The 26222-nt window shown below is 40.7% G+C and overlaps 2 protein-coding genes across 6 annotated transcripts in view; one reads left to right on the forward strand and one right to left on the reverse strand.

The window, feature by feature from the left end:
• ZFYVE28 (zinc finger FYVE-type containing 28) overlaps positions 1-24646 on the reverse strand; it is a 152167-nt gene extending 127521 nt beyond the window's left edge. For all 4 annotated transcript variants that reach the window (XM_063401491.1, XM_063401490.1, XM_063401489.1 and 1 more), the window contains exon 1: positions 24347-24646. In XM_063401491.1, the coding sequence (XP_063257561.1) occupies positions 24347-24385 (39 nt within the window). In that variant the 5' untranslated portion in view covers positions 24386-24646. The remainder of the gene's footprint in view (positions 1-24346) is intronic.
• A 152-nt stretch (positions 24647-24798) lies between these two features.
• The window catches only part of CFAP99 (cilia and flagella associated protein 99), a 55893-nt gene continuing 54469 nt past the window's right edge, over positions 24799-26222 (forward strand). The window contains exon 1 of one of the 2 annotated variants that reach the window (XM_063401492.1): positions 24799-25278. In XM_063401492.1, the coding sequence (XP_063257562.1) occupies positions 25191-25278 (88 nt within the window). In that variant the 5' untranslated portion in view covers positions 24799-25190. Of the gene's footprint in view, positions 25346-26222 lie in introns of both variants that reach the window. The other variant, XM_063401493.1, reaches the window with a different exon arrangement.

Here is a 26222-nt window from a genome sequence, read left to right on the forward strand (position 1 = left end):
CCATTAGAGGTGAGGATTCACTGAGTATAAGACAGATAACCTAAATAACTTCACTGTTACAAAAACTGCTAGATTTTTTTTTTTTTGATGTGCAATAACCTGTTGATATTACTTGGCCCTGAAAAATCAGATGGGAAACCCTTTTATTTGAACAGAAAAAAAATCTGAAAATTATTCCTGCTGAGGAAATGACCATTCTGTCCTGGCTGGTGACAGCTTCATCCATAAAAAGCTCTTGCTCAAGCACTTGCACACCCTGCGTGAGTGTCCAGCCAGAAATCTGCTCCAGCCCAGGGAACAAATGCTGCAAGTGTGGGCCACAAAGAGCCAAGCAATAAGAAGCTATTGCTGCAATAGCCCAGGTTAGATGTGGAAAAATCTCCCAAGTAGATAGTTCACCTCAAGCACACATCACAGCTCCTAAGTACCACTTTATTATTACAAAACTCTAGTGGTATAGTCAACATATGGATATAGATAAATGTGCACAGCTATACAGACACACACGTAACTTTAAAAGCAAATATAGCCAAGGAAGTCACAAGAGAAAGGCAATAATTTGGGTTATTTCTGAACAACAAAGTGAAAGGATGCCCAGATGAACTGCAACAGCCCTGCCAGGAGAAAGCACACAATGCCAAGGATCACCCCAAATCCCCAGAATTAAGAGACACTGCTCCACTGGAAGATGTAAATCTCAACAAAAAAACAGTGGAATTTCCTAGGGAATTATTTTTGTTGTCTTTTGCCATAAGAGGGGCCACTATCCACAAACATCACATCTACAAGCAACGACCCAGAACACAGAAGCAGCACTAGTGAGGTGCTTACAACTATCTGAATTTATTTACCACCAGGAATCATTTTAGAAGCATTCATGGCAGTACAACCATTCCATCAAAAAGATGTTCTACTACATTTTCATCTTTTTCTTCTTTGAGAGGAATACATTCCATTGGTAGAAGGTCACCATTCCTCTCATAATTCCCAAGATCCCAATCTAGAAAGGTCTTGCCTTTTATCACTGAAGCAAAAGCTAAAAATGTTATTGATGTACCTTAGATCATCTCAGATAAATACTGACGTTGCTTTACACTGTAAATGCAGCTTTATTCTTGTTTCTGCTTAGTCTATTTTGAAAAGGAAGCAATTACATTTCCCAGCTGTTCTACATGATTTCTGGTAAGGCCATCATGAATGCCATGTTAAATTTTAGCCTATGGGAAAAGATTGTTTTTCCAAGAATGCAATGTTTTGTGATGAAATACAGCATTGTAAACTATCATCAATAGCTATATTTGTAATTCACAAGTATAACGTGGAAATGTGGCTTTTTGGTCAAATAATAGTTTTTCACTTCCAAGTTTCTGTTGCAATTTAGCCAGAACAGCAAGAGCTGACACAGATCAGAGCTGAGCTCTGAAAGTATTAGCACCTTGTGAAAAAAGCACACCATGAGTTCTGCAAAAGTAATTCCATCAAAAATAACAAGCTATGAATATATATATAAAATTAGCTGTGAATGGCAACAAATGTAGGTATTCAAAGACTTGCTGACTGCACCAAATTTTACAAGGAAAGTCCCACGTTTCTAGCCACAGAATAGGGTTTTGGTTGGGTTTTTTGGTTTTGTTTGTTTGTTTAACTAAGACTTAAGCACACATTATAATCTCTTATTATGACCAGAGCACAGGTGAAAGCTAGCTGAGATACTTAACATGCTTCTCTAATGCAAATTTATAATTTTAAAATCAGTAACATGTTAAGGAACATTCCTGCTCACTCTTTTCTTGCTTGGTTTCTTCCTCAACCCTCATCCTCCTCTTTTTGCTCTGCAATTTCAGTTCCAGCACAGTGCAACTGCAACATCACTAGAGAGATGCGAGGTGTAGGGAAGATAAAAATACAGGAAGGTTAAATAGATGTGAATAACTTAGGACTCCAAACTGCCTTAGGAACACAAATTCTTAATATGTCTGAAAAAAACACCTCCAACACTTTTCTACTTTTCTACATAGCAGAAAGCCCAACTGATGCTGCTACCCTGAACAATCATGAGAACATTGGCCAATAAATCATGCTGAACTGGAACTTGGTGACACAAGAGCTCAGCTTCCCTCCACTGGGACACAGGTTACCCAAGGGCCAGCTGCCTGGGATGATGTGACCTCCAGACTGTGCTCACAGAGACAGGCACTCCTCATTTCAGTGCAGCAATGCAGTAATGTCACCTCTGCTCATCTGAAATGACCAGTGTCAAGCACAGCACTGAACTCAAGGTCCTTGGTACACAAGCAGAAATCTGAGAGGTTTCTAACTAACAGAGCTGTAACAGTATCTGCTAAAGAGCCAGAGACAAGCTCTGCAAGAAGAGCTGCTCTACAGTCCATCAGAAGCTGGTACTTCTACACATGGCTTTTCAGTTCTCATTTAAATAAACTACAGATAGGTAGCATATTATGGATTAAAAATTCCACATTAAAAAATTTGCCACTACCACACTTCTGCAAAAATTACACCATATCAGAAAAACCTCTGCAGAACTATGCTGTACTACTCATTTAATTTATGATTTGTTAGGTATATATTTAAATTCTCACTGAATGCTGGCTGGCATTGGCTCTGTTGGATAGCAGGGAAGCTTCTGACAGCTTCTCACATAATACATCCCTGTAGTCCCCCTGCTACCAAAACTGTGCCATGCAAACCCAAACCAAGCCCTAAAGCCACTGCTGAACAAAGCAAAAGATTCTCTTCACAACGTGAAAATGGCAGGTAATAGTTACTGCAAATGAATGATTGTGTCTTCCTGCCAGGCTTGGGTCTAATCATTCAGTCACATTATTGCAGTGTGTCACTGATTACAGCTGAAAGCCAGCACTAGTGCAGTCCATAAAGGACAGAACACCAAAAAGAACAAAGTCAAAAAGCATAAAGAAAACTAAAAATGTGCTCACATATCTCAAGAAAGCTCATACTTACTTTTTTCTGTTGAAACCTATTCTATGAAAAATGTTCATATCAGTTTAACTCAGAGGTAAGATTTCCCCCTGTTCACTAGTACCTGTTTTGGAAAAGTAGATCGTAACTTCTGGGGTTATGCTGATCAGAGGTTTTTAGAAGCTAAGCCCAAACAACTCATCCTGATTGAGGTTTTAGGAAATGACCTTCCAAAGTGCCTGATCATCACCCCCATACACTAGTTAGTGATTTTATGTGACTTGCCTACAACAAGCAAAATCTGTTATGAAACCAAAGTGTCCAAGAACTTCTGGCTTCTGGACCCATGTAAAAATTCAGTAATTGTAACTCTGCCACAACAACAGCTTTAGCTCTCTGCTGAAGAAAACAAAAGAGCACAAAAGAGTTGATGTTGAACATACTCTACCTTTAAAAAGAAGCTACAAATCCTTTCAATCCATAAACACCTTATTGAAAACTTATGTGGTGACTCATTTGTGTCATACGCAGTCACATTTTATGCAGAAAAATTGTGTTGTTTCAGGTAGTTTTCAGGTGGATTGCTCACATGTAGGTACCAACAGCAAATACAGACGGCTCAGTAAGAGGCACAAAGCAGTGCACATTTCAACAGCAGATGTTCTGTCTAAACAACACAAGAGTGATTTTTCCAGCAAAAAGCATGGTCATTCAGAGGACAGAATCAATCATCAGGAGGTTTTGCACACTCCATGTACTTCACATGATGAACCTCACTGTGATCAAGTCATCTTCACTAGACTATCATCACATTTACTCTACATTCCACAGTGTCTGGGTGCTTGAAAATTCTGAGGCATACTGTCCCTGAAACATGAGAAAATAAGGTGCAATTTCAGTCCTTTGACATCTTGGACAAACCTGTAGTGGCAACATTTTTTGGATTTGGAGGTCAAGTCAGACCTACAGTGAAGCTTTGAAGATCTTGATTCAAAGACTCAGGAGGTATCAACAAACTTCAAATTTATTTCTTCAAAGAAAAAGAGTGAGGAGGAAAATGTATTGCAACTAAAGGATTAAGGGCAGTAGAGTGTTGTTGTTTTGGTTTCTGTAATTTCAGTACAAAAGTCATCAGGCAAGATGAGAAAGCACAGATATACATTTGCCATAGATTGACATTATCAGCAGGTGGCCTTACAGTGCCCATGTAGCAAGACTATGATCCTTGCCAACTATAAAAATATGTGCTGCTTATTGAAACAGACAGAAAAAAACCCTACAAGATACAATTTCTGAGTACTCTTTATCTCCATCTGCTGCTCAGCTAAGCATTTAAGGGAATGAAGAATTCCAGGAGAAACTAGTAAAAATGAGTTTCATGAGAAGTTTAGACATTTACAAACCTGAAATTATGTAATTCTATTATACACTATTTAAGCAATGCAGTATACAGATTAAAATTTGCTAGATTATGCTGTGTATTCCATTCTCACCCATAATAATCTGTTTACGTGGAAATGAATAGTATTAGAACATATACCAGAAACACAATAAACCTGTTAAAACGTCAAGGGAAACAGAAGAAACTGGTACCCAATTCCCTGCAATCTTTGTTACATGTACCAACCACAAGCAAAAACAATTCCAATTCACTTATCTAGTTGCTGGAAACACTTCAAATACAATAAAACCAATTAAAAAACAACTCCCCCAACATATTTGACTGATTTTCAGTGAGGTTATTGTTTTAAAACAGTGTTGATTTATAATGTCTAATAAGAGACTTGTGCTATTAAAATACCAATGAGACATTCAGGTTTCTTTCTACCTGCTGCATTATACTTGTTTTAAACACATCCCTAAAGCCTACTAAAATCTGCACTTAAAATGCTAACTTGTAAGACTGGAAAAAAGTGATCCAAGATTATATTTTCAGCTATGTTTCTAAAAGTTATCCAGTTTCCTTGCACAAGTGCATGTTTGAAGATGTATAATTACTGTCAATGAAACTAACAAAATTCCATGATAAAGCTATGCTGCAACTAGAAAGCATTTTTGCAATTTACATGTCAACAAACAGAATATGCAAATTATGTAAGCAAACATAGATGTTCAAATGTTTCAGTTTTAAAAGTTATGAGAGTTTCTTTATAGTGAAATTTATTCAAACAATTGGTGATGGGCAACAGTGCTTTTCAGTTCAAACTGCATAGTATAGATAGTAAGAAAACAAGGATATTTGATTAAAAGTATTGTTACTTGCTGAACTAGCTCAGACATATTTCACATTCAGTTGTCAACACACCGAGTCACCCCCACTTAAGACATGCATTCAGTTTTTGTACTAAGTGATTTTATGAGTTAATTACTGAATCTAATTTATAATTACTAATTACCTAAGGGGATTTACACGTGCAATTATTAGAAAACACCTTTGAGAATAACTGAGCCTGTTCAATCTCATTGCCACAGTCTGAAGAATCAGTTTCTGCACATCACAGCAACTCTACCTGATGCTATGAAATTGATAAATTGCAAAATACTTCAACTGGCTGCACCAAATCTTCTGTGAGCTGCATCAGGGATGCCACAGAAACAGAAAAGCTACCAAAAGCTCAGCTGAAAGGCAGGTAGATCACACCTTTTTTTTTTTTTTTTTTAATTAATAAAACATTAATTAGGCAGGCCTAGCCTCAAAGCCTTAGCCCAAGTACCTTCCAAAAGCTAGATATGAAATTTTACCTTCAAGTGAATGACAAGAGCTCCTTTTGACTTTGAAGAGGTCCAAGATATCACTCTAAATAAATATCTATTTTTTCAATTGTTTGGCCAATTTAATGTTAACCTAGAGCTAAATCAGGGCAAATCTAGTCTTGATGGAAGAAAGAATAGGCCATGACTACCAAGAAACTGAATTCATTCAGAAGGGCTGATCTGATCACTTTAAAGCAGATCAGCAGAAAATTAAACATATGAACAAGGTAGATAGAAGACATTCCTAAAGTACAAACAGAACTACATTTACACAAAATTTGTTGAAGGGAAAAGCAGAAGTAAGCAGCACCCACAGGTATTCAAATTTAGGATGATTACTGTATAATCAGATTAATTCCTATCTAATAGGCAAACTTCTGCATCTTTCATACGTCAAACTGAGGGCCCTGCTTTTCCATATTGTTACTTCAAGCTGTAACTCAATTTTAGTGTCCCATTCTCACAAGATATTTTGCTCGAATTTAACAATTCTTTAGAAAAAGCTGCTAGAAATATCAGTTAAAACTCCTACACTGGTGATGTCCAAAAGAGTGAGACAGTGGGATACAAGAGGGGTTAATACAGTCTTTTTGCATAATCTGAATTATTCCCCAGGCTGGTTATTTTACCCTCAAGGTTTACACATGAAATACATAAATGCAAAGTACCATAAAACACTGAAATCAATACAATTTCAGTTCACTCTGTTTTTAGGAAAATGTCTAAATGGTGCAGGAGTCTTGACCTAGACATTCTAAAAGTGCCTTTTATGTGACATTCATCTATCCAGACAATGCCCAAAAAGGTCGGTGCAACACAACCTTGCTACCTTTAACCAAACCACCACAGGCAATGGGAATCAAGATACTAAGCACAAGAAACCTCAGGAAAATCCAACAAAATCCTGGTGACTCTTTTAACCCACAGCAAGTCAATATTCCTGCTGAAACATAAGCCCTACTAGAGCAATCGCTTTCCTCTGCTGGGGGATGACAAACAAAAGTACGAGAAATGTGGCCTGACAACCCCTAACTATGTTTCTCAAAAAAGCTACTTTGGCTAGTTCTGGCATTAAGAAGAATCCATCAAGAACATTTTTAATTTAATTTAAGATGATGAAGGGACTGGAGCACCGCTCCTATGAGAACCGTCTGACAGAGCTGGAAGTGTTCATCCTGAAGAAGAGAACACGGTCTCATTAATGTCTGTAAATATGTAAAGAGAGGGGGCATAAAGGATGCACACAGGCTTTTCCAGAGGCTCCCAGTGCCAGGACCAGAGGCCATGGGCACAAACTGAAACACAGGAGGCTCCCTCTGAACATGTGAATCACTTTTTTACTGTGAGGGTGACTGAGCACTCTGAGCTTGCCCAGAGACATGGTGGAATCTGCATCTTTGGAGATACTCAAAAGCCATCAGGAGATGTTCCTGGGCAATTGGCTCTGAGCAGCTGGTTGGACCAGCTGACCTCCAGAGATCCCTTTTGACCTCAGCCATTCCGTGATTCTGTACTTCAGGTGAGGAAAAAGATGCATAAAGACAGAAAACAAAGATAATGATCCTTTCTCAAACTTTCTCTGCAGACATGGTAAAAATTAACAAGAAAATTATACCTACTAGCAGCATATAATTTGGCATTTAATTTTGCAGTTAAGTATTATTAAAATTATAAAACACAATATTTTAAAATACAGAATTAAAATAGAACATTGTAATCCCAGAAAGTTATTTTCTTTTAGCCATCTCAACTAAACCAAAAAGTTACCTTAAAACAGGTGCAATATTTTCAAGTCCCTAAACAAAAAATCAGCCAAAGTGTGAATTTCCTGAAACAGTACCTGGATTTCACCTTGAGGCAGTTGCTGCCATTAAGAGCATTCTAGCACCAACAAGAATTACATTAACAAAAGCTGTATGAAAGCACTCAAACCAAGTTTTGGTGAATCTCACTAAAAAGTTCTTCTAACAAATCTTTCCTTGTTATTCTTGGAAGCCATTATACCTTTAAAACAACAAGATACCTGATGTTGTTCTCATGAGATAAAAGGACAAAGTCAGAAGAGAAAGACTAGAAGAACAAGTTCATTATTGTGAACAGTCTCTAGTGTCAGGCTTACTTAAGCTTTCTCTTATAGAAGAACAGGACTTCAGGAAAGGTCAGGAACTGGAGGAATCCCACATAGCCTATACAAACTCTTAACTGATTGACAGCTATGACATTTCCATTCTCTGATATCTCTAGGATTTTAATTTTTAAAACTTTTTTTTTGTGCAAAACACAAAATATCTCTTCTGGAGAAAATACTATTACTTCAACTGCAGAAAGCAGAGTTGCCAGCTCACTTTAGGGATTGCAAGAGGAGCATCACCAGAAGCAAGACTTGCAGGAGTGTGACTTGCCATGCTTAGCAGTCAGCAGAAAGAACAAGAGACAAGCTCTTCTAGGAGAAAAGTCACAGTAAGAACTAGCTACAGATGCTCCAGACTGTCTCCTGCAGAAGTGTCTTTCACTTCCTCGACGTGGGAAGCAGACAAGCCTCACTAGGCTAAAGTTAGCCTTTGAATAGCTTGGCAATACCTCTTCCCTTAGAAAACGGAGGCAGGGCTCCTCCCTCTCTGCAACTCTTGTAAGCCTACATAACTGCAAATACTCTCAGACTATTTGCAAATGGAGAAGACAAAAAAAAAAGTCAGTGTAGTTTTATTTTAAAGCTTTATGGTTTTGGAAAATGCGGCTGTTCAAGGTGTGCTCTATGACAGCAGCACAGACATTGAACAGGAGACTGCAAAGGCAGCAGCAGCCCTGACCCAGGCTCTCCTCATGTGGCAACATCCCCAAAGGAGCCACCTGCAAAATTACTCAATTCTTCATCCTTTCATCAGCTCACAGGTATCTTCTGGAAACCTCTATCACAATAAGATAAACAGCTCCACTCTGGATTTCGGTTACTTTCATTATAGAGGAAGCCATGACTGTCTCTTCAGAGAAAACCTTCTTTAAAGACTTCTCTAAAAATAGAGAAGCTTACCCAGCCTCTCATGAAAAGGAAACGTTTCAGGATGCCTCAACGTGACATTTTGGAAGCCAAAGCAGACCAAAAGCTAAATCAGCAAATGCAGCTATATTCCAAGTATCCAGAGTCAAAGCCTCTGTGTAAAAAAGTTATTTTCCCAGGTGAATTTTCCCCACCACAACTGATGATTCCTTATGCTCATCATAAAAAAACCACCCACACCATGCACCCACACATAAACCTGCCAAGAAGATCTAGAATGAAACAGAATGAACACTTTTTCAAGGTATATGGTCCAATAAATAACTATCAGTCATTGAACATGAAAAGTTAACTGTCAAAACCTGTCCTTCCTCAAAAAAGGATTGGGGAAAGAAAATCAGCCTTTTTATTTTCTGACTTTTTTTAAAAATAGAAGGAAAATATATTAACTTAACTACCTCGTTCAATAGCTTTAGTCACATCGTGTGTATTTAGGTTCTCTCTCAGATCTTTGTTCATGTTCTGCTTTTGACCTAAGGCAATCTCATTCAATATGGAAGAATGTGAGGTTTTTAACTGTGCTTTGTAAGAAGTTAATGAATCCACAGGGTTGGAAATGTTCATTTCCCCAATATTACAAAAGATTCAACTCCACTGATGAACTTTATTGAGCTGCTGTTGCCAAGAGTAATCCCACTTCTCTCCATCCTCTACCCCCACCCCTGCATACCTGGCTGCTACCACTCAGTTCTTGGATGACTACAGCTCATCTGGCCTTTCACTGTCAAATTGATTTAATCAGTAAATGTGGGGGGAGAAACTTTCCAAGGGGCAGAAAGAGGAGTGGGAAAGAGTTCAGTTCTCCTTACAAATGTCCAAACTGCTTTCTTCTAGGCTGAGTCAGCTTACAAGGGCTCCAAAAAATGCCACAGCCAAAGCTGGAGGAGCAGTGGGAAAGAGGCCAGAAATGGTCACAGAGCTGCCGGACTGGTTTAGACTGGAAGGGAACTAGTTAAAAGGCAGAGCAATAGGTTGTCCAAAGAGATGGTGAAAACCATTTTTGCCAAATCTGAAGAACAGGTCAGCAACAGGCAGAGGAAGGTAAGCCTGCCTTCCAGTCAGGACTGGGGAGGCACCTGGAGTGCTGGGTCCAGTTCTGGAGCTCCCAGTAAAGGAACAGCATGGACATACTGGAGATAGTTTATCTAAGGCTGATGATTCTGCCCTAGAAGCATCTGTCATGCTAGGATAGAAGTAGAACAGTTCAGCCTAGAGAAAGCTTAGAGTGGATTTTATCAATGTATATAAATATCTGATGGGAAGGTGGAAAGAAGAGTCATACAGACTTGTGGTGATACCTAGTGAGGGCAAAAGAGGCAGTAGATACAAACTGAAATATGAGTAATTCCATCTGAACATCAAGAAATGCATTTTTACTCTAAAGGTGACGGAGCATTGTCACAGGCTGCTCAGAGAGGTTGTGGAGTCTCCATCTTCAGAGACATTTGAAACCTGACTAGACATGGTCCTGAGAAGCCAACGGGTGTGGAGAAGAAAATTTTAATAGGTCCCTTCCAACCTCACCCTCTGCCCAGTTCTGTGATTATTATAGCTACAAATCATCTATCATTTACAAAAAGCTAGGATAATATCACCCAAAGCCAGGTAATTCTTCACAGACATAACAAATTCCTATATGCTTCATTAGTTATCATTACAATACCCTGAATGAATCCTTTAAACATATTGAAGAAACACAGAGAAGGCTTGACATGTTTCTGGTATAAATACTATGACTGATTTAGTAAGAAATTACAGACAAAAATTAAATTACTGTTGTGCATAAAGAAGAGATTCACCTATGAAAACAACCCACGTGTTCATGGTTCAGCTGTGCAGTCTCTCATGCCTTACTTGAGTCTTGTGCAAACTACTGCAGCTCAAACTAAGGAGGGTCAAGCTGTTCAACAGCAAGTTAGAAGAAACCCAAATATTTGCAAAAAGGCCACAGCGCTGGAAATACATCAGTCACACGCTTTCCCAAGCTGACCTGAACCAATACCCCAGCATGACACCAGCAACGAGCCTGTTGCTGAACATGGAGCTGCGATGTGACTCACAGGTTACCAAATCCTGGGAACTTGAGATCACAAGGCAGTGAACTGGCAGTTCCAAAAGGAAGACTTCTTAAGCTTCTCTCCTCAATTTGTTAAATAGCATTATAACTTGCCTGTCACACAGATCTAATCCTCACACCATTCCCACTGGACATGCTATTCTTTACTTTTCAGTCCAAACTTCAGTGAACCTACAGGAACTGCAGAGAGTTTTCTTTTCAGGAGAGGTGCAGTAGGATAACAGATACAAAAGGTCTACAACACGCTAATTAATTCTTTTCCCTACAGATCTACTATTGTATTTTGACAAGCCTAGAGAGCAGCATAAAGCACCTGGATATTTAATTTTTCTTTTTGAATATTCGGTCTATTAATCTATCACCAGATACGTACAAAGCTCATTTAAATATTATTATGAGGCTGCAGAGGGTGCTCCAACATCGCTTAACAACCAGTTTCTATTCAATCTCCATATTCCTCAGCAAATCCCTCACTGAAACAATTAGGATTTGGAAATAATTCTGAGGGCTGGTTAAAAATAGACTTCCCTTAACACCTTGTTTTATCCAGAGAGAAAAGTGATATGCATCACAAAAGAAATTCTCCTCCCCCCCACCAACATAAGGTGTTATCAATGGAAATAACATCAGGAATGCAGCCCTTCTCATCACATTACCTTTTTCCTGCACCTAATTGCTCCACATGGATCTAATGGACTGGGAACCAGAGAAAGCAGGCACACAGATATGGAAACACATTATGTAACATCATCCTCCATATTGCTGTTAAGTTGCTTAAGCAAATAACCTCTCTAGAAGCAGCTTCTGCTGCTTTAAGAGTTGCTCCTCAAGAACAGCAAAACTTGCAGCTCTTTTTGTGACCACTCAATGCCATTGGAAAGTGGTGCAGTGCCACTCAGTGCAGAGTGCAGTGACTTGTGCAGGTACAGCTTGCTTTACTGGAGAGGCAGGGGCAGAAATCTGCAAAGCAACAGGACCTCTACTTGTGTATCCCAGCTGTGCGGGAGTTTTATTTGCTAGTTTTCAAGTAAACCAAGTGCAAGGAAAAAATAAATAAATAAAAACACACCCTGCTTTGGGTTAAAATTAACAAGGATTTGTATTCTCCTCTTTCTTACAGTTTTATAAATCTCATTACAGTAAGCACACAGTGAAAAATATTACAGTATCTGACAACACTGTCATTTCAATATATTAATTCTGAGTCAGCTAATGAAAATTAAATAGAGGAAATGCTTTTAAAGCATTTAATTTTTTTTTAATGTTTAAATAGTATAATTAGCTGATCTTTTACTCTACTGGTTCCAAGCCCAAAATTAACAAGTTTTAAGTTTGACAATTCATACACTGAACTTGAAACAGAGAACAGATATGCTAAACTCACAGCAGAGCATTCACCAAACACCTTCACAGCTCTTTTTTGTAAGAACAGCTAGCTCAAAGCACCATGCAGTTCAAGAACAGAAACCCTGCCCTTTGCACAGCTCACTGCCTTGCCTTGCTACTTCTGCAGAGGTTTGCTTCCAGCACAAGCTATCTGTGCCTCTGCCACGGCAAGATTACTTGCATTAACGTTTTATACAAGGTATGTCACCTAAAAATAACTTTGAGTGAGACTATTTATGCTGAAGAATTGAATCAGAAGTCCAACTCTCAGTCCCATATGACTTCACCTGGGTTTCAGACTGGCCTCTGCATTACAGAAATTAACACCTTCCATATACAACAAGGAGCAATAGAATTGGTGCAATTTGGGTTGGGGTTTCATTTTGCCAGTATTTATATTAAGAGCAGAACATAAGACACAAGCCCTAAAGACACTGGAGATGCAACTCCATAGCTGGTACAAGGTAATATAAAGACCATCCTACATCAAATGAGGAGTTTGTGCTGCCCCTCTCCCCAGTTAAGCTGGTAACTGAGCCTGTCAAACTGCATAAACAAAGCAAGGAAGTTTCCACTTGTGCTAGAAAGATGATCCAATGCAAGACACAGCTACAAAATTTCCAACACCAACATCAGGGAGGTAAGACAGGAGCACATGGCTGAAAGCTGAAAAACCAGCTGAGCAGCAAGCAGCATTTCTGCATTTCTCTTACTGTCCTGGTTGACTTAAAGTTCACAAGGGGACTGCACAAAACTCCTGGTAAGAGTCAGGAGCCAGGCCAATATTGCTCTCTCTGCTCTGAAGCCATCACTGTTGCACTAATACATCTGACCATATCTTCTTTCACAGAAGATTTCAGTCACTGCCATAGAAAAGTTGCCTAATAAGCAGTAAAAGAAGGTAGTAATAAATAGTGGATAGTAACAGGGTTCAAGTAACCAGACTGTGACCAAGTAACTAAAATCCACATCCTATCACGGGTTTGCTATGAGCAAAGGCTCAAAGGTTAAGATTAGTCATTACTGATAAAATTTTTATCCAACACTGTAAAGCCTATTTACATTACAGGTACCAACACTTAGCATCTAATTCCTGTCTTACTACGCAGCATTACATCAGCAACTTGTCACAAAAAGCAAACAAAATATAAAATACAGAAATAAAAGGCCCTACCTCAGTTCAGGACTCACATCCTCCAAATTACAGAAGCACTTTAGGGAAAGGAAACTTTTTTTTTCCTCAGAAGTTTTGCAAGTCCATATACACCAGGGATGTTACCACGAGGGGGAGATGAGAAAGACAGAACTAACTGGAGGGAGGGCTAGTGAGGCATCATTTTAACCATGACTAATTAACTGTTGAAAATCACCATTACCTATCTCCCATATGTTCTCATTTGTAAGCAAGAGTTGGACACTAAATCTAAACATATGGCAACAGTAAGTTGCACTCCAGTCTTTGAATAGCAAAGTACATACAATCTGGTCTATTGCTTCAGCTGTAAAATGATATTGCAGGGTAACCTAAAAGGAAAAACATCATCTCATAAAAACCACTGAATAGAAAGAAGTGGCAAATGAGGAATAAAATGGTTGAGAAACCCTCAAATTAAGCTTTTCTGGCTAGTTTGGCTATTGACCTACATTGTGGGCACCAAATAACATCTTCTCATCTTCATACCTCAGTCCCCCATTTCAGAGATAGGAAGCATAGCCATTTGTATTTGAAAGATGCACAGGTAATACACAAGCTTTGGACCACACACAACATGCAGGCACATGTGGATATATATAGACAGAGAAATAACTATAAAAAGAGCTGGAACCAACCTCACAACATTTTACTGCTTGACCTGACTGATAACAAATGACTCTGAGCTTAGGCAAAAAATTGTGCTTATCTTTCTTACAGTAAAACTAATGTTTCCAGGAGAAAGGTAGCCACCTATTACCTCTTCAGGATTACTCGTGAATTATTCTTTATGACAGCCTTACAGAGTGTATGATTTCTTATGAAGTATGAATTTCTACCACTTTTTTTTTTCTAAATTCATCAAAAAGCTAATCAAGCTAATCAGATGCACTGAACAAGTCAGATGACATTATACAAGAGACAACCCCTTTGTTTCACACAGGAAATAAACACAATGAGGCACCTACAATTCACCAATACTGATTCATTAACATCAGAACAGTAGATTACACATCCACAAAGACAGAGACACATATATTACACCAAAAAATTAACAGAACATTTCTAATACAGAGCAAAATATGGGTTTAATGTTTTCATACCAAAGAGCATGTTGTCTTTTTAAAGATTATTTCATTTTGGAAAAAAAATGAATCCCAGTTCCATATCTAAAATTACTTCCAAATTCAGAAGTAAGAGTTAACATTAACTTACTGGTTTATTATATCAATATACACAGGACTGTCTAATATGAAACTGCCAAACAGTAACTCTCAAATTTCAATAGAAAAAGAAATAAACTGAAAAACAGTTACAACCTAAGACCACGGCTTCCTGAAATAAACTAATTGTCAAAGGAAATAGTGCGGCAAATTTATTGAGAAAATATAACTTTAAAAATAACTGGACAAAAATATTAAATTATCAACAGAATACAGACTCTAAAATAAAGATAAATGCCTACATGCCCAATAAGAAGCCTTGCTTCCTTGTCTCTTCTAGTGAGAGAAGTGAAGAGAAAAAAGCCTACTGCCTTTCTACTTCAGTCCCTGTCTCCCTACTGTCACCACCACTATCAGGTCTAGTATTTGTCAAATATCCTGACTGAAATCAAGAAGGAAAGAAAAATTATAACAGGTTTGCAATTATGCACAAAACCCCACCAAAAAACCTAGGTGGAAATAATATTAGGGAAACAGAAGACTTTGCAAGCAGTAAACAAAACTTCTGGACACAAGGGTATGATATAGCCTAGAAGAAAAAAAAAGTAAAAGAAACCAGTAAAAACTAAAAAACAAACAAATAATAACAACAAAGCAAACAAAAAAGCAGCCACAAAAACAAGTGTTACTGCAAATGAGAATACTTGCTGTGGATATAATATTCTCTTCAAATATATAATTAGCCAACTGCTTCAGCAAAAACTATTAACAAAGGAATTATCAAAACACAATAAAACTACCAAAGATGCCCTTCCATAAAATAACTCCAGAACACCATCACAATAGCTGACACCAGATTCTCCAACATGAACACATTAATTCTCAACCACTTCAATATAAACAAAGTATTAGTCAAATTGACAATTAACACCAGCGAGCACCTGTCAGTGCACAATAAGCACTTTTTAACATAAAGCCTCTTCCAATTATTTCCTGCTGATCATGACAACTTCCTTATGCTCAAGCTGATGCAAAAAAAGGTAAGATAGCTGTGCAGTGCACAGGAAGATAATTCCTCAGAAGAACACACTGCTTCCTGTGGACTTCAAAACAAACCTTTAGATCCAGCCAAACTCGCCACCATGAACATTGATACCAAAGAAAAACAGACTTAAAGAAAAATCACTGCAAAACAAATGTCTTTAGAGCCACACAAACAAAGCCTGCGTGTACACCTGCAATAAACACCCATGGCACCACAGGCCCTTACAGGACACTTTATGCAACCACACAAGCATCACTCATCACCAAGGGACACAGGAAAACCTAGCTGCCATTCCCACTTCATCTCTTACGCCTCTGTGAAGACCTGCAAGATTCCTTAAAACACAAAAGAAAATTAATCATGGGTTCCAGATGAGATTTGAAGGCCCTTTGCATTTCTGCCTGTTCCCTACATTGTATTAACTCCCCCTTATTCTATAAGGGCTTCCATCCATCTTTCACCATAAAATGACATCAATTCCATCAAGATATTCTGTTGACCAGACCAGATGTACTGGTCCAGCTTTACAAAAATACTTAGAAAAAAATGAAATGTTTAGCAATGCAGACATCCACTCTCTATATATGTATCTTGAAAATAAAGTAAAAAGCAGACAGTGCTTTGAGAGGATTTGGAGGATTTTACAGGAAGAATGCTGGTACGTTCTCATTTGTATGCTAAGAGCACACAAACTTCAACAACTGGACCAAGACAGCACGGTAAAATTTCTGGCTAGAGATTGGTGCTTACAGAAGGAGAATTTGACAAAGAGGCATTTCTATGAGAGCCCACAGTATTTGTAAAAAAGTTTATTAGATGACAAACATCCGAAAGCCATTTATAGACAAACACTCATGACCCCTTTCAAGCTCAGCTCCTTTCTTGGCAGGAAACAATAACCTGAAAAAACTGGTTTTGACATCTGATGAACTTCACAATGTCAGGAAATGTTTCCTGCATTAAAAGGCTACAAAGGAAGGTGAGAATTAGAAGAATGCAAAGCAGAAATGCAGAACACCCTGAGCATCCGGTTAGTTTAGCCTCAGCCACCTGTAATTCTGAGAGATCAAAGTGCTACTTGATGACAGGAATTAACACATTCCAGCATAAGCATCACCCTAATTTCAATTAACCTGTGTTCCCTTTCAAAATACAGAGCAGGCATTTTGAAAGAGTAAAGAGAGTCATCCTCCCCTTTTTCCTCTCTCAAGCTATTTTTCTCACATTTCTATGCCAGGTCTTTTCTTCAATCCCACCTTCTCCACCTGTCTCCTCCAGTTTCTTTTCCCCCATTTCCTTCCCTTTCATTCATTCACCCAGAATGATGTACCCAGTACTGATGTGATGCCCACTCTCACATTATTCATTCTGAATGACTATCAAGTATGAGCAAAGACCCTACAAGAAAAACAAGCTTATGGCCTACCAGGACTGAGCAAAGTGGAGGCACAATTCAGTTCCTGTTGATCAGCTTTTCAGGGCATTTTATTCCTAAACAGTACCAAAAGCAGTAATAATGAGGAAGGAGAGGGTGGTGAATGTAGAGGGACCAAAGGAGCACCATCTATGGGTTCAGAAAGGTCAAGAGGAATTGTCAGGCTAGAGGCCTAAATAGTAACACAAAAAAGCCACTGACTACTGGAATGACAAGCAGGAAAACCCTACAGGCTGCAGGGTAGAACACACAGACAGGATGTACTAAGTCTGACCCACATCATCAAAATAAATAAGAGCAAGACTTTACAGTCACACCAGCAAGGTATACTGAGCTAAGAATGCTTTCTATTAAAGTCATCCAAACATTTTATATCCCAAAGAACCTCATTCTTTCCCATACCCTATATCTAGCCTTCTGGAAAACGCATTTTTCTAGACAACTTTTGTCACTCACCTGTTTTCAAGTGGCAGCTGACACTGCCTCAAAGCAAAACCATATCCTATTACACCGAGCTGTCCACCAGCGCCAGGCTAAGTGCTCTGCTTTAGCTGACTTAGGGACAGCTCGAGTTCATGGGATTCAGGAGCCTCAGCTTGCACGGAATGCAGCAGTTCATTCCTGAATGCATGCAGGGGACATATGGCCATTACACCAGTGAGCCCAGCTTGTCATTTGAGATACAATAAATAGTTGCAATATTGCATACTTCCAAGATGAAAACAAAGACCAGCAGAGAACAGGTAAGACAGACTCAAATTTAGCATTATCCTCCAGTAAAACAACCAAGCTGGAGAAACTTGCTCTTTCACATGAGCTATGAAGGTGGGTCAGTCTTCAAATGTGAACCAAATAAACACACACAGCCTTCAATTAATTTATTTTTAACACCATTATTTAAAAATAGTTTTCCTGAATTAATTTAAGTCAAAGTTGCCAGCATAACTGCCAGGAAAGTAGATCATCATAACTATTAAAGCAGTTAAATGAAGCACATCAACAGCATTTGCACTGTTTATTTTTCAGTTAGTTCAGTAAGAAAAGGTTCTACTGTGATCCAGTACTGAGGATATTCTTAGTGGGAATTCTTTTGCCATTCCTCTAAAATAACCTGGGACGTTGTGATTTCTAAGAAGTAATTTTTTATAAACTGTTAAGAACCATCACACTGTGGGAGGAGAGCAACAGAGTCTAAACATCCAAATCAAGTTTCCTAGAGAAACAACAGAAGATGAGTCTGCAGGACAAGGGACACATTAGGTCACACCACTGGCTGTTTGAGAAAGCTTCTAAAGAAAATGTTTACTTCACTGGAATCAAACACAGCTTTAAGCACTGAGAAGCCAGCAATCATTACAGAGACCAGAAATACAAATTAACTGAAAACTTATTAGTCATTTAGAAGAAACAACTTCATGAGCTGTTGAACTGTAAGAACACAATCTATAGCTCAACCAACTCCTGTGCTGCAGACTATCAAATTTTTAAAAAGAGTCCAGAGGAAATATCAGTTTCCATTCATCTCTTCTTTGTCCCTAGGCATCTGTTGCAGGACAGAGACAGAGATAACCACCAGACATCACAGTAGATGGACCTTTGATCTGATGTATTACGATTCTGCTCACAGCAATCCACATCAAAAAATAATTTCACAAGGTACAAATACATTTCACATCAGAGTAATTAAAAACAAACAAGCAATTCTCTTGGACCATTGCAATGGTGGCCTCCTTCCCTTTTTCAGCTCCAGGTAAACCAAGGCTAAGAAACAATATGACTGCAGATAATTGTCTTGATTTAGCTGCAGTGCTACAATACATCAGGAAAGAATTATTAGCTCCCACACTTGTGTTCAAACCACTAGATGGTGCTTCTAAAATGAAGTAATTCAATATGCAAAACTGAATAATGCATGATGATTTATAAGTTGCCTTCCTCAGGATTGTTATCAATAACACTGATTAATGTAGTTAAATAACTGCAGACTCTGTTCAGAGAGGGGCAACAAGAATAATTACACAGATAAGTGAGATCAAAGAGCTGATCATTAAAACAGTGACTTTTCAAAAACCCAGTAACAGCTGTTTTCTCAAGTAAGAAAAACTCCTCAATCTTCTGTCCTGGCAAGTCATTAGCTGCTAATATAAATATTACATTAAATAATAAATTTTGTTCACAAACTTCTGTGCCCAAAGGTTTTGAATACTGTATGGCACCAGTCAAAGAAAAATAAGTTATAAATAGTGTTTACCCGTTCTTTCACTGTTCATTGTAAGACATTTTTCCCAAGAATAAACTCACACTAATTATCTTCTGTGAACAGCAAACCATTCACTTTTAAGATCTGGAAATCAGCTAAAATAAGATGCTAGCTGCTTTCCATCTAACACTGGGAAATCAACCTTCCTTTTTCATTCACTCTCCCAAAACTAGTATCAATAGCTGTTTGGCAATTCCAGTAGCTTTGTCCTTTTTCATTTCTGACCATTTCCATCCATTTAAATGCCGCTCAAAAAAAATCTGTCTCTTCCTGCACCTCATTCTACTGACCCAATTTTAAAAATGCTTTTTGCATTACATTAAGCACAGTTGACTGTGTACTTTATTACTACCTTCCATTCTTCTAACAAACTTCTATTCATATTTAAAATCCCTTTTTCCACTTACAATCCTTGCCTACAAAAAATCCTGCAAACATATTTCTTCTTTTACCACTGGAAAACCAAATCAGCTATTTCCTACTGTATTCCTCATCTTTTACTTTTTTGGAGTCAGTTCTGCCACTAAGCAACCCTGACAAGGCTGCTGAGAAAGATTACTCTTTGTGAAGTTCTTGATGTCTAACACTCACCTAGAACTTTTTTTCTTCCTTTTTTTTTTTTGTTTTGTTTTGTGTTTTGTGTTTTTGAACACTTCTCCTTGTGCCTCCTAGAGGTTACTTGGCTATTTTGGAGTTTTGCCACTGGCTCTCACTTTTCTTCCTCAGGTGATTGCTCTGGATTTGCTAGGCATACTCTATTCATCTTACTTGCTTGTTCCAACACACCCTTTTACTATCTATTAAGCTTTTTTTTATTATTAGCATACCTATCTGCTGTTCCAAGTCCTTTAACAACTATTGGTAGCAACAATTACTACTAGCTATGGGTTACTTTCATAGAAATATAGCTAAGAAGATCCTTTAAAAAGGTAAGAAAAAGGCACTATGCACAAATATAGAAACAAGCTTTCTCCAAGTACCTGCCATTCCACTTAGCCCTAAATGCGATTTCTGATCACAGAGCATCACTGCAGACACACATTAAAAGGCAACAAGAACCTCTTGAAGATGTATCTGCTAATCCAGCTGCAGAAAGTAATTATCAGATTTAAGAAACCCATGAACAATATTTCAGAACAAACACACGGGAAGAAAGTAACTACAATTGTCAGCACCTCAAGCACTGCAGGAGAGAAGATGCACAGCCTCTGAAGGGTGTGAAAGAGCTGCGCTGAGCACCCACTTGTCAGCAAGTGTTCACTCCTAGCTACAAGTTGGGTCATTTCCGAAATCCCACCTTCACATCCCCATGGGAGTCAGACAGCCTTTTATTTAGAACAGGCACTGAGGGCACAGCTGCACTTTGGTCAGACTCAGAGGAGAGGGGTGTTAAAAACCACACCTACAAAACCTCCAGACTTAATGCACTTTTTGTGAGCATCCTTTAATTGGGGCAAGGCATTCACAAAGCAACAGCTTTACTACCAATGACTATGAATTTTGACTGAGTTACAGGAACATAAGAAATTCTTTACCTTAACTGCTAGAAGTTCACATTTACTATGTGAAAGAAGCTAAGAGAAAAAAAAATCAGAGACATAAACACAAAATAGGCAATATTTTAAAAATAAAAATACAAAAAATAAACACACACTGAAGATGTTTTAGTCTGTTATGCTAAACAGATTAAAAATATATTCAAGTTGTGGTGAGAGACAGACTTTTTTTCCCATCATACATGAAACAACTCTTTCAAAATAGCAATAAACATGAGCACAATTCAAAGCAGGTATCCCTGTGAACTAGTTACCCACGCATTTTCCAAGCTAGTCTCCAGATTTAGGCAGCAGCATTCAGAGAAATTATTCTGAATTCTTTGGATATCAAATGCATTTCAAATCTCTGCAAAACCAGTCCAGTTTTGTATTTTTGCTGGACGCTCAGATCTGCCTGGGAGCAGGTTCTGACCGGACACCTGTGGAATGTCCCAGCAGCAGACGGTACAAGATAAGAAATTCCCTGAAGTGGCAGGGAACATTTCAGTTCTATCTGTGCATACAGACAAGTACCCTGATTTAGAAGGATCATTCTTTTGTCTCAGGAAGGTGGCCTGGAAAGCCTGCAGTGTCCTGAGGAGGTCACAGAGAGTGCTGCTCCACCGATGTGCTGCCATTCAAGAACACTACTGCTTCAAATCACCCCTCTGTGGAAGTGTTCAGAAGCAAACACCAGCCTCCCCTCCAAACACCTAAAAACGCATTGAATCCACAGCCCTCAGAAACAAAACACACATTACAGACAACATTTTAAAAATTAAACAACAATCGATGCGGCACAGGAGGCTGGAAACAAAATCTTGTCTCTGCTCTGTCTCCAATACATCAGTTAAAAGTCTGCCTGCTAGAGCAGCTCTACAGATCACGTCACTGCTATTTAGTTCATTCTCTGGTTACCTCTACCACTGGCATTTGATCCAGTTTATTAAAATCTGGCATATCAGCATACCTGAGGGACAGAGCTGGGCAGGAAGAGCACTGACTGAACAAGGATCTGGGGAAGCCGTGCTGCTCTCGTGACATGCTGGCAACATTAGTCAAGACTTCCCGCTTCCTACACCCACATTTTCTCTCCCATTCTTGCTATGTTCAAACACATGCAGCAGTTACCAAGTAAATATCCTGGCCTCGATGCAGGTCCTGCATCTTGCAGTAACTGAGGATTACCCTAAGAATTTTGTGATTCCACCTCATTATGCACTCTGTTCTATTCCATTTCCTTGTCTCCACCATTTAAAAAGATTAAGCTGAATTAATTTACATATTTTGGGGCTGTGTTTTTTCAGGGAGGAATTATGAACTAGTTCCCCTAGGATTAAGCTAAACTATATATTCAGGTTTCTGAGCAGCTGTACTATGAATTTGCTGCACTCTGATGTCATCCCACCTCTCACTTTCAAAAGTACCTCTGAATAGCCACCAAAGCTCTGGGCCAAACTTCCAGTGCTATCAAAACCTGCTGCCATGCAGAAGTCCTATTATATGCCAGTAGGACCTGGAATACTTCAGAAGCATTCCCCATCACTGGGAGTAGCAAAATCTGACTGATAAAATGCACCTGGCGCCCAGAGTACCTAACAGAGGGCTAGAAGTAACACAGGTCCTGAGAGCTGAGAGCCCCCACCAGAATAAATATTCAGGGAAGTCCTCTTCAAAGTGGATTATATTCAAAACAGACCCTGGAACCCACTGATCTTACAAGAAGGAATCCTTGCAAATTCCTTTAAATAGAAAAGCAAGCAATACAACCAGGAAAGGTAGTCTCTATATGTGAGATCTTCTCACCTTCTATAAAAGAAGTGCTACTCAAACTTCTGTGTATTTAATGACACGATCCACACCCACTCCACAGGCACACCAGGAAAAACACCTTTTTCTGAAGCTCTTACAATTCACCAGCAACCCATTCCAAATACCAAATCAAAAATGATGTTGTAAGCTACTGAAACTATGAAAAACTGTTGGCAAAGAAGATATAAATACACAACAAAAAGCAGTGGTGCTGGTTTTAAACCAACAGCAATAGGTGTTCTTGATTTATGTGGCCCAGTGTCATGCCACAGGCTTGAAAAGTTCCTTCATGCCAGAGAAGCCCAGCAGAACTTTAAGTATACATTGCTTGATACAGACCCTGAATGCCAAGCATGCACCTTATAACAAAGAGATAGTATATTAAAAAACTAATTTTATCACAAAAAGATAAAATCTCCATTGGAAAGAAAAATAATGTGAAGCATAATGAGTTTTGTTTAAAAAAATAATGACAAAAGCTATATTCACAATGATTTCTCCTGCATTTAAGATTGGCAATATTTCTTTTTTTCATTAACTATTCTACCCTTTGTTTTTCCCTTGTATGAAATATATAAAAACAAGAAAATTCAATGGAAGTTATCTATAACTTGTTGCTGTATTTTAGGTTACTAAATCTCTGCTTTATCTCCCTTGCAGCTATTAGCAGCAATATCTGACAAGTATGTGTTCAGCAGTACTCAAAGGAGTAATGACCACATGTAAAACCCACAAAGCCGGCAGAATATGAACTTTTATTTTGCAGCATCACCTCGGCCTTTTTTATTTTTTTTTTCCACTGCAACACGCTGGCCATAATTCAGCCAAAAGAACCGGGTACATGGAAGGGTTACAAACTGAGACTCAACACTATTACTGATAGTAAAGCAGAGGAAAAAACGACTGACAGTGACCAACAGGAACCAAAATCAAATCAAATACTTAAGAAAGTGAATAACTATACTAACTGCTGTAATACCTGACCATGAAAAAGATGCTATAGATGTTTAATACCAGTAACGTCCTTGATTTACGATCCGAACATCACATGCCAGACAAGATCACTCTCCAGACAGTTGTTACTTAACTCGTGCCAGAAAATCTCATTGCAAAGCAAACTGCGATTCTTGGATTCCTTCCAAGAATTTCAAAGCAAGACGGGCACAAAATACACACCTACAGAGCACCTTCCAATAAATCCCCTAACTTAGGAAGTTTCCAGGTGTACACACACAGCGTTAACAGCATAACAGGAGCGCCCGAACATCTCCCGGGTCCGGGCTCCGCGCAGCCCGCAGCGCATCCGGGAGCGCTGCCCGGGCGCGGCCGGGCACAGCCGCCAGCTCCGCAGCCCCTCGGCGGTGCCGCGCAGAGCCCCGAGCCCGCCCCGGGCCGCGCTCCCCCGGCTCGGAGCAGCCCCGCGGCTCCCGCGCTGCTTTGTCATCCCCCGCCGCAGCGGGGAACGCGCTCCGCGCCGCCGGAGCCCTCCCGCGGCCGCGCTCCCACCGCGTCCGCCGGGACCCGAGCGAGCGCCCGCGGCTCCGCTCGCCCCACACGGCGCCTCCCGGCCGCGGAGCGACCCGCGGCTGCGCGCCCGGATCCGCCGGGAACCGCGTCCCGACTTCCACCCGCGGGGTGACGGTGACCCCGGGCAGCGGCGCCGGGCAGCGGCGACTCCTCGCAACTTGCCTTGGGTTTGTACAGCCACTTTCTGAACCTGTTCATCATCACCGCGGCCGCTCACACCCCGCTGCCGCCGCGGCTGCCGGCTCCCTGCCCGCGCCGCTCAGAGGACCGAGGCGAGCCGTGCCCCTCGCTGGGAGGCTCCGCCGGGTTGTGTTCTCCTCCTGCTCCGCCGCCTCCTCCCCCGGAGCGGCCGCCGGGCGCTCCCGTCAGCGCAGGGACCGTCCGGCGGCTCCGCGCGCTGCGCGCCGCCCCGACCGCCCCCAAAACATTGCGCGGCCGGCGGCAGCGCCACCCCACCGCGCATGCGCGACACCGCCCCCGCGCCCTCCCCTCCCCACCCAATCGGGGGTGGCCTGGGGCGGGCCCTCGCGGTCGCCCCGCCCACCCGGCTGCTCATTTGCGTAACACGCGGAGGGGGCGGGGAGACTGCGTGCCACGCAGGCCGCGCCCCGGAGACCGCCTTGTTGCAGTGGATGCCGGGAGTTGTTGTTTTTCGCTGGCCGCGCGGCACGCTTCCGCTCGAGGATCGCACGCTCTATCTGCGCCCGCCAGCGCTGCCCGGGCCCCAGCAATCGGCGGGTCACCGACCGCTGGCCGCCGTGAGCGGAAACACCGGAGGGGGGGGGAGGAACTAGCTCCTTGGCAACGGCAGCAAACAACCGCCGCCATCTTGTTTTCCCTCTCGTGTAGTTCCGAGTCCCTGTTCGGGCCGTTTCGCAACACTGAGGCCGGCTCGCAGCAGGACTACAGCTCCCAGCAGCCCTCGCGCTCTCTGGCAACGGCGCGCGCGGGGTCCGTGCGGTTGGAGGGAGCGCGCCGGGACACGGACGGCACGGCCGGGAACGGGATGGGGAGCGCCGGGAACGGCCGGGGATGGGACCGGCAGCGGCGGGGACAGCCGGGGACGGCAGCAGCGGCGCAAGGCAGACGTGGCCGTACGTGACACCTGCGGAAAGCCGGGTGCAATTCCCGATGCGTGAAAGTGGCGGGTGCCCTGAGCAGGCTCGTGACTCCTTCGTTCCCTTATTTTCATACAGTCATAGAATCACAGAATGGTTTGGGTTGGAAGGAGCCTTAAAGTTCATCTATTTCCAACCCCCTGCCATGGGCAGGGACACCTTCCACTAGACCAGGTTGCTCCAAGCCTCATCCAACCTGGCCTTGAGCAATTCCAGGGATGAGGCATCCACAGATTCTCTGGGCAACCTGTACCAAAGTCTCACCCCTCTCATAGGGAAGAATTTCTACCTAATATCTAATCTCAACCTACCCTCTCTCAGTGTTCGTATTTATTAGGTGTTTATAAGTACAGTAGAAAACATCAAGGAGGCCTGTGTTACACTGGGTTGCTGGGCTTTGCTCCCTGAAATTTTGGGCAAGTAGCCAGCCTTGGTGTCCATTTGCTAACCCACCTCATAAAAATAATATAATTTATTTGCAGAAGGTTTTGTACAATAAGTATTTAATTGTAAAGTTCTACAAGGTAAGAGATAAAAAATACAGTGTCGTGTTAAGGAAAACACTTGCAGTAGGTATGCAAAACATTGAAATATATTAAAATTAAGATCCTCAAAGTGAACATTTTCCATCTGATCTCTCTGAATTTTGCAGGGAGGCTTAGTTCAGCTCTTTTCAAGAAGGACAGCTTTCATTAGGGGAAATGCAATCACAGTCTTTCTAGGCCAGGAATGTATGAACAGATCTAAAACCTGAAAGAACCTTTCACGTCATTGAAACCAATTCCTACAATTGTGGCCACTCTTATCCTATGTAATTGCTTTCAAAATATCTCCAAGCTCCACTGTAAAATAAGGTTAAGTCAGGTTTTCACCTCCTTTAACTCAAATCTACAGCTGATAATGGGAGAAAATTTCTGCCA

Source organism: Prinia subflava, chromosome 7 (assembly GCF_021018805.1).
Source record: "Prinia subflava isolate CZ2003 ecotype Zambia chromosome 7, Cam_Psub_1.2, whole genome shotgun sequence".
In the NCBI taxonomy this organism is placed as follows: Eukaryota; Metazoa; Chordata; class Aves; order Passeriformes; family Cisticolidae; genus Prinia; species Prinia subflava.